At 31.6% G+C, this 15,314-nt stretch overlaps 1 protein-coding gene across 1 annotated transcript in view; it reads left to right on the plus strand.

Annotated features, from left to right (window-relative positions):
* LOC139528860 (E3 ubiquitin-protein ligase ZNRF3-like) overlaps positions 1 to 15,314 on the plus strand; it is a 51,830-nt gene that overhangs the window by 12,659 nt on the left and 23,857 nt on the right. The window contains exon 2 of the mRNA XM_071325074.1: positions 14,620 to 14,733. Within this exon, the coding sequence (XP_071181175.1) occupies positions 14,620 to 14,733 (114 nt within the window). The remainder of the gene's footprint in view (positions 1 to 14,619; positions 14,734 to 15,314) is intronic.

Raw genomic sequence — 15,314 nt, forward strand, 5'->3', positions numbered from 1 at the left:
AAACATGGACTGAGTTAATGTCTCATCGAGAGATGGCTCTTGCCAAACGTCATTCAAGGGAACATGAACGGTGGAATGAACACACTCATCACCTGCCAACACTACAGGTTGGAGATCATGTATACATACAAAACTTGGTAGGCAACCATCCCAGGAGATGGGAACGTACAGGAACAGTTGTTGAAGTACGCCAATACCACCAGTATGTTATACGTGTAGATGGCACAGGCCGAGTAACTATCCGCAACCGCCAACACCTTCGAAAGTTCACTCCTTTTCAAACCAACCAAACACAAGGTACTTTGATGGCACCTACTGCAGTTCAACATCAAGAAGTGATCTTGAGCTCTCCATCTACAGCAAAGACGACACAGCCACAAGTGCCCAAGATTCCAGTGTCTTTATCACCAACAAGAATCTTAAGTCAACCAGCTGCATTGAATGAGACACCAATTATAGTCCCCACTCAAAAACAGGCGACGCAGACTCAGACAATTCAACAGCCTTCACAAATAGATTTGGACCAGTCATTTCACCAGACCCCTGAACCAGATGTACCTTCAACGTCTAGAATACCACGTGCTCTATCCCGTCTTCAGCCACATAATAAAGCTGGAGAAAAGGAACTATTGACACCACGAAGACCGAGCCGCCGCAACACAACAGAACATAACGTTGATGAATCAGGAACTGATTAATGAAATATATATGCAAAGACATTGATAAGTGAATCTAGAGACTTTGAGTTTAAAATTGTGAAAGGACACCATACATTTAAAATTGTGAAAGGACACCATATGTTTCAAATTGTGAGAGGACATCATACGTTTAAAATTGTTAAAGGACACCATACATTTAAAATTGTGAAAGGACACCATATGTTTTAAATTGTAAAAGGACACCATACGTTTTAAGTTGTGAAAGGACACCATACGTTTAATCTTGTTCGCTTCCAGATGACTTTAACAGAACATTCCTGAAGATCGATCTATTTTCTAATAGACTTGACTTTAATTGTTTAAGTTTTTTTTCTTCGTATACAAAAAAAACTTGTCCCCGGGGGAGGAGATAACTAATCATTTACTAATATACTGTGTATTCATTTCAGGTACTGTATCAGTCATCCTTATTATTAAAGCTATAAACCTAGGAAGATGTTGACTCTCATTTAGATCACACTGATTAAAAACTTCAGTCCTCTATAGTCTGGGTAATACCACTGCAGTTTAATAACATTTTGTATCACACTTCAATGAAGCCCTCACATGAGACTTATGGACTTCATGTACTTAGGTGAAATCTAACAAATTAAGAATTTAGAATTGATTTCATAAGTTGGAACAATAAAAGCTATAACTATTCATAGATTATCTATGAAGCTCCTTTTTTGAGATATTTAATTTCTAAAAAATGGTGGGAAAAGGCTGACTCAGATGTTTACCTTATATAATAAATGTTCTAGAACAGATTTTAAGTTCTTGAACGTTCTAGAACTTTTCTAAGGTAATCTATGCCTGGATTAAGAAAATCCTTAATCTGGAATGAAAAGAAAATGGGTGTTAAGCAAACTATTTCAGCATTGCCAATAATGGTGTCTGCAACACTTGCTTAAAGTGGGTCTCATTGGGGTCTAAACGTGACCCAGGATTGCTGATTTTTTTGTAAGCGTGACACATGAAAGTCAAGTCATTGTCCTGTGAAAACGGGAAATAAAATCTAGCAGGACACGGGTAATTAAAAAAATATGAGAATTGCTTTAATGTACATAGTGTAAGCTGGATACAGGAATCTGACAAAACAAAAAGCACAGACCAGGATCCAGGATCAGAAGATTATTCTCATATTTTGTTTCTTTACGAAGTTGTTCTAAATGTTGTACGTGTGACTTTCTGCGGTTTAACCTATCTGTTTCGGCCTTGTTTGATTATGATAACTGCGACTTGAAGTAGACTATCTGTTATCAGGAACGATTTCTTTTTTAAGTGTTTACCGGGTCCTACATTACAATGGTAAAGATCAAGGCTCCACAAACCTAATTTATTTAATGGGTGAACAACACTGAGAAGGAAGATTGAATAGTATTTGTTCATATTTGTAAAAAAAGTGTTGAAATCTTCAAATTAGTGACGTGGAATGTAAGAAATGTCACTCATTAAAATAATCATCCATTGTTGCCTTTTATGGCCACCTGTGAAACACTAATTACTGTACATTTCTGTGTTAATAAGAGGAGGGAAACTAACAAAACATTTTTTGGATAGTTGACAGCTGTTTAGTGAAATTATATTTTAAAAAATAAGGAAAACGTTTGAAAAAAGTGCAAAATAATTTTCTATTTAATTTCCTGACCTGTTTAAAGGACTTTTGATCACTACTGCAGATTTTATGTTTTGCAATTTATTACTTGTAAAGTTCAGTCACTTCCTCAACATCTTATGTTAAAAATCATGAATTGCTGTTAGTTTTTTTTAGCTTTGACCATAAAAATGATTTATATATAAACAATTGATGTATACTCTGAGCATTTTAAACCACAATTCTAGAATTAGCATTTAATTCAGTGGCTGTTGTTTCTTTATGTGTTACATATTTGTATTTTGTTCATTTGTGTACATAAATTAGGCTGTATGTTTTCTCGTTTGAGTTGTTTAACATTGTCATTTCAGGGCCTTTTATAGCTGACTATGTGGTATGGGTTTTGCTCATTGTTGTTAAGGTCGTACGGGGACCTACAGTTGTTAAGGTCGTACGGGGACCTACAGTTGTTAAAGTCGTACGGGGACCTACAGTTGTTAAGGTCGTACAGGAACCTACAGTTCTTAAGGTCGTACAGGGACCTACAGTTGTTAAGGTCGTACGGGGACCTACAGTTAATTGTTAACTTCTGTGTCATTTGTAGAGAGTTGTCTCACTGGCGATCTTTTTTTATTTGCCATGTATATTGCCCTCATATATCTCAGAGATATATTTTGCTATCAAGACTTCCTTAATATATGAGCATCATAGCATCCAAGACTTGATGATGTTTTATCAAAGTTAACAAGAAGGTAGTACAAGTGTGCAACTTTCTCAAAAAGGTTAGAATATAGGTCATGTAGGTTGAATAAACTTTTAATATGAAGTCATGAATGAAACATTTTATATTTCATTCAGCTACCATCAGGATTAGTAGGAATAGTACTACAGCCATACAATTTATAGATAAGTGTATTTGATTGGATGCTTTTGTTGCTGAGAAACTCCATACAACCAATAGAATGCCATGTATCTTTTATACATGATAGGTAACTTGTATCTAAACTCAAGTGATAACCCTATCACATAAATGTTTATTTACACAGAAAAGAACTGTGTTTGTTAAAGGATGTTTGAGAATTTGAGTAGGTTATTTAAGGTCATACCCAACACTGTATGATTGACAGTTATTTAGGGAGTGATAAACCTTATTTATTCTGAATTGACTCTAATCATCGACCAAATATGATAAAGTGGTAAAAATATTTATGTTAGTGGAAGCCCAGTAGGAGTTAAAAAATAAGCAATTTGATGCATTAATAGAAATTGGTCAAAACTAACATAATTTTCTCGCATTTACAATTGATTTATTGTGTAATTATGATTCCATTTACAAGAATATAAATAATAATCATTAACATTTAATAACCATGCAGCTTTAACATTTAATTGACGTCCATTGTAGTTCTTTGATATTTATAATACATTTCAACTTTTAATCTTAAGCAACTTTGCCAATTTTAACTAATCAGTATCCATCTTCTGTTGATGATTGTTTATGTGAAAGAAAGAGATGTGAGGCTATATTGTTGATGTGACAGAAACCTAATGACGCAAATGAACCAAAAAATTATTAACAGCCTTCAACAATAGTAGCAAATGTCTGGTTTTTGAGTTACCAACTGCTTTTCACACGTTCATGACCTGGTCAAAAAAAGGAAGATATGCGGTTTAAACACAAACGAAAAAACCATTGCGTACGTCGATAAAAAATCTCCAGTTATGAGGCCCAAACTCCAGCTGAAAATTTCCAAATCTCCAGTTGTGGCTTGACAACTCTGTCACATGTTCATGACCAATAAAAACAATCTGTTAGTGCCTGTTGTAAGCGTACCATGACATTCCAATTGTCACAAGCAGCCTAAGGGAAATCAAAGATAAAATTCATTCATAAATACTTTTACTTGAACTTTCTCCAAGGTGTACGTATACACTGCATCTACAAATTCATTTACCGATAATATAAAACCTAGTGTAAGCTTATTTGAATGGATAAAATTGTGATAAAGAATTTGAATTAAGCAGGTTGGCTCCATTACAACGTAGTTCTATCAACTGATTAAGATTCCGCTATAATGTTTGCTACGCCAACCGAGACTGAATGTTATTAACACACCAGAATTATGAATTGATCTGTGTTTATTATTGGGGTTAGAAATCCACAGCAGTATCAGATAGATCTCGTCTATAGGAGAAAAAAGGAAATTAAATGTAACCTTATTCATTGTATGAAAACTTTGATATTGAACAGATTTGAATCGAGTGATTCGGTGAATGGGAATGTAGTGATAACCTCTTTAAGAAATATGAATGGGATATTTGTCATCATTCACCCGTTTTCTTGTCGGTTTTGTACATAAAAGAAGACGTCCATATTTAGAAATCAAACGAACTGATGCATGACTTTTCCATCTTTTCACAAAATAAATAAAATGATAACTCAAATCACATAGGGAAGCCAATTTTCACAGGTCATTTAATTTTAATTGAGGAATTTCTGGAAATGGTGAATACACTTTCCTTTTTAATAAGAATTTGTTTGAATTCATATTTTCATATCGTCTTAGGTTTAACTTTTATTACCAACGTCAGTCAGTAACGTATACTTGAATTCACACAAGACGCCTATACTATTATAAAAAGTTAATTTAAGCTTTACTCTTACCAAAGTTGTGAAGAAGGTGATGTTTTTACAAGTGGATACTTTTTATGCCCCACCTACGATAGTAGAGGGGCATTATGTTTTCTGGTCTGTGGCTCTGTTCGTTTGTATGTCTGTGTGTCGGTTCAGGTTAAAGTTTTTGGTCAAGGTAGTTTTTGATGAAGCTGAAGTCCAGTCAACTTGAAAATGGTACACTTGTTGCTAATGATAAGATCTTTCTAATTTAAAAGCCAAATTAGACTTTTGACCCCAGTTTCAAGGTCCACAGAACATAGAAAATGAAAAATGGGAGTTTCAGGTTAAAGTTTTTGGTCAAGGTAGTTTTTGATGAAGCTGAAGTCCAATCAACTTGAAACTTGGTACACTTGTTACTTATGATAAGATCTTTCTAATTTAAAAGCCAAATTAGACTTTTGACCCAAGTTTCACGGTCCACAGAACATAGAAAATGAAAAGTGGGAGTTACAGGTTAAAGTTTTTGGTCACGGTAGTTTTTGATGAAGCTGAAGTCCAATCAACTTGAAACTTAGTACACTTGTTGCTTATGATATGATCTTTCTAATTTTAAAACCAAATTAGACTTTTGACCCCAATTTTACGGTCCACTGAACATAGAAAATGAAAGTGGGAGTTTCAGGTTAAAGTTTTTGGTCAAGGTAGTTTTTGATGAAGCTGAAGTCCAATCAACTTGAAACTTAGTACACTTGTTAACATGATCTTTCTAATTTTAAAGCCAAATTAGACTTTTGACCCCAATTTCATGGTCCACTGAACATAGAAAATGAAAGTGGGAGTTTCAGGTAAAAGTTTTTGGTCAAGGTAGGGTTGAGATCTCACAAACATGTTTAACCCTGCCGCATTTTTGCGCCTGTCCCAAGTCAGGAGCCTCTGGCCTTTGTTAGTCTTGTATTATTTTAATTTTAGTTTCTTGTGTACAATTTTGAAATTAGTATGGCGTTCATTATCACTGGACTAGTATATATTTGTTTAGGGACCAGCTGAAGGACGCCTCCGGGTGCGGGAATTTCTCGCTACATTGAAGACCTGTTGGTGACCCTCTGCTGTTGTTTTTTATTTGGTCGGGTTGTTGTCTCTTTGACACATTCCCCATTTCCATTCTCAATTTTATTTGATGAAATTGAAGTCCAATCAACTTGAAACTATAGTTCTTATGTTCTCTATAGTATATAATCTTTCTAATTTAAATGCCAAATTAGATTAATACCCAATTTCACGGTCCATGGAACATGGAAAAGGATAGTGCGAGTGGGGCATCCATGTACTTTGGACACATTTTTGTTTAGTTTGCTCTATATACTGACAAATGACTGATATATATGTTATAATAATAATATGTAGTATAATTTTATGAAATTATTTTTTTTCGAAAATATTTGAATAAGTCTTTAATTTATCATTTAATTACCAATTGTGACCTGATTCATAGCCTATATAGTATGTACTTCTTCAGGTTTGTTTTATATGATTAGGTTCTACAGTTGAAGATATTTAATTATTTTTGTGTTTCAGGTTTAATTCAAATGTTTGATTTGAGTCTTATAGTCGTGACATTTTCTCTAATTTCAATGTCAGACTTTAACATGACCAACTTATTTCATTAATAAAATTTGTTTTAAAGGACAACATAAATCACTCCATTCGTTGACCTATTTGTTGACATTAGAAGTTTTGGAATGTTTTTATGTTTTCTTAATTCATAAATTTTGATGTTCAAACTTAGCTTTATTTGCCCTGTAGAAGATATAGGTTGTTTAACATTCATCACAACACTGAGAACTTTCACCTTTATAAAAAGGATTATCACTAACTCTATAGCTTTTTATGGCCTGAAATTTGGAAAGAAATAAATTGAACAAGGCAGTAAATAGTTGTGGAATTTGACATTAAGATGAATATTTAAGTGCTATTATTTGTTATGAAGCATAAAGGATTAATGTTGACAAACTACTGAAAATCTTGGCTTCTTATAAACAAAGAAAAAATGTGGAAAGAAATTTAAAGATATTTTTTTCAATAAATTATGGGTATAAATTTACACACTTGTAAATACTATCTCAGAACGTAGCATGATACTACAATTTGTAGCGCAGTAAAAAAATAAGTTCTTATATTTTTAACCATTATACTTTTGTTTGTTCATTTAGGTTTTGCCATATTTGTACAATTGTATCAGTTTTGACTAACTTCTGAGGAATAATTTACTAATACCTTCATAATACCTGCATCACACATCAGCGTATAGCTTCGACGTACGACGGGCATGGTAACAAATCATGTACGTGCCAATACGCTATAGTAATTTTCGATGCATTCAACCTGTCAATCATATCTGTATCGTATGCACAACGAGCTTTAAGCTTGTATTGGGCATACGAGAAGAGTACCTTAGAGTATATCGGGCGTTCAAGTAACATATGTTGCCGTATGCCTGGCATGTGTCGTACGTAAATGGAATGCACGCTACGTATGAAAAATACCTCTTGAACATATTTGAGACGCGTTCCGGTTATATATCTTGGACGTTCTATAATGGAGTGCAACTGTTTGTTACAAACACACCTGCTCAGTCTTGGAGATAAAGTTGAACGATCTTGAAGCCTTTACAACGTGCCTTAAATGTGTCTCAAACTTATCTATAGCGCTTTAAGGTGGTATGGGTGTCTTCCGCTATCTTGGATTGTAAAAAACAAAGAACCCAAGGTCCAGATTTTATATCAAGATAGCAAAAGTTGATGCAGATATTTAAAGTGAATTTTCATTTTAAAAAAAACAATTTATAAGAATATAACTAAAAATTATTAATTTACAAATGTAGATTATTTTTGGTTGTTTTTATATATTTTTAAACTTGCATTTTAAGGGGAAGTAACTCTTAATCAGTGCATTTTCTGAAGGAATCTACATGGAATTTTCCTATTTTGTATTTTAGCCTGAAAAAACGTACATTGACCCTATCTTTTCTTTTGATATATTATCAAAGCAAATATTGTCTGAAAGCTATCTTTTCCTAATTTACTTTACAATTCTATCATTTTGTTTAGAGTCTAAACACAAAATGGTGTTTTTCCCTGTATAATCCATAATTTTGTCACAATCTGTAGCTTGAGAAAATGTGCTGTGACCTATCATGCCTTATCTTTTTTATTATATTTTTGGATATATATCAATAGATGCTACATTTTGGCAAGGTATGAACAAATTCTATCATTTTTATTTTAGACTCCCATACCACCTTAAACACGCTTGTAGCGTTTGTATTATGTGCATGTAGCGTACATACACCAGACACACTTTTTAGCTGGATGAAATTTTTAAGTTTCACCAAGCATATACCTTTGTATTTTGACTTACTTCAAACTTATGCAAAGTGCGTTTAACGATTGCTTAGCGTTCCACTGGCGTGCAACTTATGTATACCTACTTTGTCAATTTTCTCTGTATGTTTTGATGCACGCCGGTCTATATGCCAATGTGTGACGCCGGCATAATATATATATGGATCAATCCTCAGAAGTCATGCTCAGCTTATATGTTTTAAACTAAAGCTAATACACATTTAGTAGAAAGTTGTTACATTGGCAACATATCATACCACATCCTTTGTTTTTAAATGAAGCACAATTGGACAATTTTTGCATTTAAAACATATTCATTTACATTAACAAAATAGTGCATGCTGAGTTAAAACTAATAGACTTTATTGGAAACTAACATCTCATTGACCCATATTTTCATATGAAGTGCAATAATTGGTAAATTTTAGCAGTGAAAGCATATATATTTACATAACACATTGTTCAAATGTTATACAGAAAAGAATATTCCGTAGGTTGATAAAGTTGAATTGAATTACCCAAATGCCTATTTCAGGCAGTTCTATCTTTTTAAAGATTTCTTGTACAAAAGGAAAAGAGCAGCATAGAATAAAATATTTTCATTTTGTTCCTTATTATACCAAGAGTTCAAATGTCATTTCCCGTCCCTATTAAATAAGTATTGTGCCTGAAATTATGCACCTAGTAAATAACACATTCTTTCTTTATCATCTTTTACAAAGGTTTGGCAGTATGCTAATTAAGTGTTGGGTTTGTTTACATTTGTATGCTGATCACATTATAGGTCGAGCTATACCTTTACAGGGAAGGTAATATCTTACCTTAATGTTTGAAGAAATATTCATTTAATATGTTTAATGATCAGTTTATTACCTATTAAATCACAGTTAAGCCTTTTGTCTCTGGTGTGACTCCACTTTGATCTTAGTGAAAACCGCACAGGTAAAATAAAAACCTAATTGATAGATTGTTATAGTACTGGAGGGAAGTTCAATCACGAGACTATGTTAGTACCTTAGTACAAGACACACTGTTAGTACCTTAGTACAAGAAGTTATTTAAATGTTACATAAAATTGAGAATGGAAATGGGGAAGGTGTCAAAGAGACAACAACCTGACCATAGAACATGTTTACATTTTTACAAAACACATTTGTTTGGCATTATAAAGTATATATTTATTATTTCTATTTATGTGTAAATTTTTGGATTTCTCTCTCTTTCATATGGGAGATTATCAGTACATTTTGTCATTTTTTTTCAGTTAGTGACTATTATAGGACATTGTGTGACTAGAGGTGTAGGTGTTGATATTAAAAACAAATTAAAATCAAATAAATTAAAAAAAAAACTTTGAAGTATTTGTGACTCATAGTAATGACATTAAGAAGAAGTCATGATCACAAATCTTAGTGGAAAGACAGGTCTTTGTATTCTTCATTAAGAATAAATTGTTAAACCATATTTGTGGTCAATGACTTCCATTAAATTGTCAGATGAAATTAATGATGAAGGTTAACGATTTAAAAGTTTTTGTATTAGTTAGTCTTAAGATGTGGTCAGTGACATACAATTGCTGAAATTATAAACCAATATTCAATGTTTACATTTGTTATGGAACCAATTACCATTGTCAATTCAACTGTGCATGGTCTCTTAATCTAGGATAGAATAGATTTCTATACCGGTTCAGATATGATATATAGCACAAACTTTCCAAAACAAAAATTGAGTTTCTTTTGTGTTTAACTTTTCACTGACCAAAATTTGGTGACAATATTGGCTTTATCTTAATTATCCCAAAAGGTTTTGAAATTTATATTTTAAAAATAAAGTAGCTTTAATTTGAACAGTATTTGAGGACTCTCAGATTATTATGATTAAGGATAATATGTCTGCAAATGAGGACCATATTATCAATTGTTACCTTGTGAATTTGCAAGCTCAGCATGTTTGTCTACTCTAAATTGTTACATTTATGCGTTCTCATTCTGAGTATGCATGTAATAATTGCCACTAAATGGTAAAGAGTTGCCCATTCATCAAATCAGTTTGAAATCGCAATGTTCATGACTTTGGATATTAGATATTTATCCTTTTAAACCTTCTATGTTGTACTTTGAAGAACATATATAGCTTTAGATTGTCAACATTTGTTAACTATTTGATTCATAACATGGTTCATAAGAGATTTGTCAAAAAATAAAAAAACAATGAAAAAAAAGCCATGTTAGATGCATGATAATAAATCATAATTGTTCTTTGTAAAAAAACAACATCTTATAAATTGTACACTGTTAGGTGTTAAACTTGACCGACAATGTGGTTAGATGTATACAATGTTATATCTATAACAACACTTTTTCATCATGATTATGTTAATATGATATAGTCAAATCTTTTGAAGTCATAATTTTTGAAGGTTAAGAAAAAGAATGATAAATTAGGTAACAGGAGATGTCTTTTTTTTGGTTATATTTAAACTTCTTGTTTAATTTAACAAGTTTTGAAAATGAAAATATGACAAATTGAAAAATTTGCTGTGTAATAGTGAAAGACCATAATGTACCTTTACATTTTATTGATTGTAAATATCTTAGAAAGATAGAATTGATAGTAAAATAACTTGGTCTAACAAATATCCTTGGTAGGTTAAAATACTTCTAGTAGGAAATAAGATGTCATCTGTTTGACCAAGACACAATAAAAGAGAACCAAACAGTCATCTTGAATTCACAATATTACCTTCAACTATAAAATTCTTTGTATTGTTTATAATCTGTTTGACTTGTTTAGTGGGAGATAACTCAAATTACAGTCCCAGATTCCACAACAACTGTTGAGTTATTTACCCATGTTAGCTTATTCCCAATTCAGACAATATATTTATATGAAACACTTGGTTATGAATAGACTACAGTAATTTGAACTTGATACCAGGCTGCTGTTCTCTTCCAATACCTTCATTAAATTCTCTCAATGATTTAATGCCTTAATTTTGTGATACATTTATGTATTATTAAACCCATAATTTATTCATACTTTTGAAGAAAACATATTTATTAAAGATAGATCATTTTTGGTCGACATTTATAACAATCTGGTTTGAGATGTAAATTGTGTTCTTTTAGTCAATATGAGATATTTAGTGAAACAAACTGTCTTTGATCAAGAAGTGTATGACATTGTAACTTAAGTGGAGTAATTGAGCTTTTCTTCTGTAAAGCTGTTACATGTTTTATTAGGATTGGGGTTTGATAGTTCTGAAATAAGTTTTTAAATATAAAACATAAGAAGAACCTTACATAGATTGTTAACTACATATTATATTGAATGAAGAAAGACATAAACAGAGTGTAGTCAGCAAATGATACAAAAGAGAAAGGGGTTCAGATGATCTTTTAGTTATAAGGGCATATTCAACAGTATAATCTTATGAAAATATTTTTTCAAATATTTTCAAATAAAATAAAAAATATATTTTTGTATTACAATATAATTCAATTCTACTCGACAATTTCTTGGAGATGATGAAAACGGTATAATATAATGAAATATAAAATAATAACAAGTGTAAGTACAGCTACAGTTTGACTTTTTTTTTGAACATATTAATGAAATGTCAAGTTTGCTAGAACAAATGTACAAAAAAGATATAAAACAAACAAAATACCAAAACAATACAAAAATTCAAATCATAAGTCCTTTATTAAATGTCTAAATCAAAATTTAAAAACACATCAGCGGCATGGATAACTATAGTCATATTGCTGTCATTGTACAAGCACAAGCTATCTGCTGTTAAATGACTCACTCTAATTGGCTCAATTGTTCTCTGTAGTACTTTAAACCCAACAAGTTACAAACTGTAAATACAAAGGTTACAGACCAATAGAACTAAAGACTAAACTTAATAAGGCCAATTAAAATTAATTGATAGATTTTCATCCCCGCCCGCCCTGATTTTTATAAATTTTGAAAAATTTACGATTCCCGGATTTGTTCATCTCCGTTTCCAGTAACCGTCAAAAATTTTGTTTCCTTCCAAACTTCCTGTTTCAAATTTCGGTTTTCGTATTACTTCGAGTAATTAAAAAAGATTCTGCAACTCTAAGATGACAAAATCATTTACCAAGAATAGAGATTGATTTCAAGAAGGGCATGAAATAATCGGGTTACAATTAAGTAATTGTAATTGTGTCCAAGATGGCAAATCGTGGCATGACACAAATGTCTGTGATTTAGAAAACCGTTGATTTTTTATTGATAAAATGACTTTGTGGCAGGAATTTTGGACTGTGAATTATACCCAAAGAGCACGAATCGTGGAACACATTCGTACAAAACCATAACTGTATTTAAATGAAATGACGCAAGGACGAACTGGTTAGATTTATGACAGTATAATCGAGTTTTAAAAGTCGGCAAACATACACTTAGATTTACCCATGGCTTTTTTTGTTGACAAACAGCACAAACACCTTCTGTCCCAATACCCTCAATAGAGCCATTAAACATCTTTTCCTTTTTGGTTAAGTTCACGTATTACATATTAATTATATTTGCATCTATAAGAATCATAAAAGCACCAACCCTTTTGTTTTCAAAACAGTTACATTTTACTCTGAACTCGTAATTCTTTAGTTGCATATTTGTTTCATTTTATGGAGACAAAAAAATGGTCGCTTAAAAAGACACTAAATTTGGTGAAGGTGGTCCAACTGAAGAGAGCATTCTTCTTTTATGTTTTTGCTGATTAGATTTCTAAAGCAGCAATTACATGTAGAACAGTGGTTGCCAATTAGAGATTTTTATTCATGTTAAGATTTGAAATATTGTGTACGATTCCTTATATATGTATATACATGATATAAGCTTATTATTACACTTGCATATTTGAAGAACACGTCACAAGAGGGTTTCATAAGAAATAAAAATTAAAAAATTAAATCCTCCCACCCGCCCCATTTTTTTCAAAAATTTGGATGAAAATCTACTAACTAATTTTAGTTGGCCTAACTACTAAACAAAATAGTAAAACACCTTTAAAGGATGTAAGGAATTTGAAATATAGAAAGGAGGGACCCAAATAGCTGGAGCCCAAGAGCTGAGCTGTATTATAATATGATTAGCACTTGATACAAACACTATACCTGAAGGAATATTTTAAATAATTGAGTTGGTAGATATAGATAGAACTTTAATCTCTTTGTACTATAGTGATCCACATGTATATGTCTATATGTAATCCTTAATTTGTTTACTCCAGTCCTGCTGGGTTAGAATTCATCCTCTTTACTTAATGTACGCGTATCTATTAGACATTAAATCCAGGTTTTAAGTCGTTATTTCCATATATTCTGTGATGTGATATCTATGTAAACTATACACTGCATTTCTGATTGAGTAGCAGTCTTAAAAGTTATCCGAGGAATTCAGTTTCCTGCTAACATATAATTGTTTAGAGGAAGGGTAGTTTTCATATGTAAATGGTTTTTAAAGTGATTTAATCTTGTTTCGAAAGCTTCTTCCATTAAATTCAGTTAAGCTTTAGACATACAATTTTAAATCTAAATTGAAATGACTTGATTTAAGTAGGATCAGCTAGTTTACTACAGAAAGGATTTAAGTTCCATGAATAAAGTCTTAGAATAAACCTACAGGATTTATCTTAGTTGAAATCTTAAAATAAACATGAAAAATGCTGCACGGTTTGAAAAAAATCTAAATTTGTAAAAGATGATATACTTGTGTAGAATATGAATTTAAAGTATTATTTCTCATTTTTAGTTGAAATATAGGGTGACAAGTTAAATCAAAGGGAACATGTAAAAATTGCCAATATTAGATATGTTTTATATATATATATCTATAAAAGTTGGACTGTTCATTAAAGACTTTTATTTATCTATAGAAATAAGACTGTTCATTGAAGACTTTTATTTATCTATAGAAATAAGACTGTTCATTGAAGACTTTTATTTATCTATAGAAATAAGACTGTTCATTGAAAATTTTATTTATCTATAGAAATAAGACTGTTCACTGAAGGCTTTGTTTTATCTATAGAAATAAGACTGTTCATTGAAGACTTTTATTTATCTATAGAAATAAGACTGTTCATTGAAAACTTTATTTATCTATAGAAATAAGACTGTTCATTGAAGACTTTGTTTTATCTATAGAAATAAGACTGTTCATTGAAGACTTTTATTTATCTATAGAAGTTGGACTGTTCATTGGAGACTTTTATTTGTCTATAATAGAAGTAAGACTGTTCAATGACAACTTTTCTCTGTATTTCAGATCCATCCAATGAGTATTTGTAGCAGAGACGTGTCAGAAAAGATGGTTTATGGTTGGGTTGGAGTCATGAAGCTAGAACCCATCAGAAATCATTGTATGAGCTTATATAATCAGGTATGAATGTTAGAACCCATCAGAAATCATTGTATGAGCTTATATAATCAGGTATGAATGTTAGAACCCATCAGAAATCATTGTATGAGCTTATATAATCAGGTATGAATGTTAGAACCCATCAGAAATAATTGTATGAGCTTTAAATAATCAGGTATGAATGTTAGAACCCATCAGAAATCATTGTATGAGCTTATATAATCAGGTATGAATATTAGAACTCATCAGAAATCATTGTATGAGCTCATATAATCAGGTATGAATGTTAGAACCCATCAGAAATCATTGTATCAGCTTATATAATCAGGTATGAATGTTAGAACCCATCAGAAATCATTGTATTAGCTTATATAATCAGGTATGAATGTTAGAACCCATCAGAAATCATTGTATGAGCTTATATAATCAGGTATGAATGTTAGAACCCATCAGAAATCATTGTATGAGCTTATATAATCAGGTATAAATATTAGAACTCATCAGAAATAATTGTATGAGCTTATATAATCAGGTATGAATGTTAGAACCCATCAGAAATCATTGTATGAGCTTATATAATCAGGTATGAATGTTAGAACCCA

Source organism: Mytilus edulis, chromosome 6 (assembly GCF_963676685.1).
Source record: "Mytilus edulis chromosome 6, xbMytEdul2.2, whole genome shotgun sequence".
NCBI lineage: Eukaryota > Metazoa > Mollusca > Bivalvia > Mytilida > Mytilidae > Mytilus > Mytilus edulis.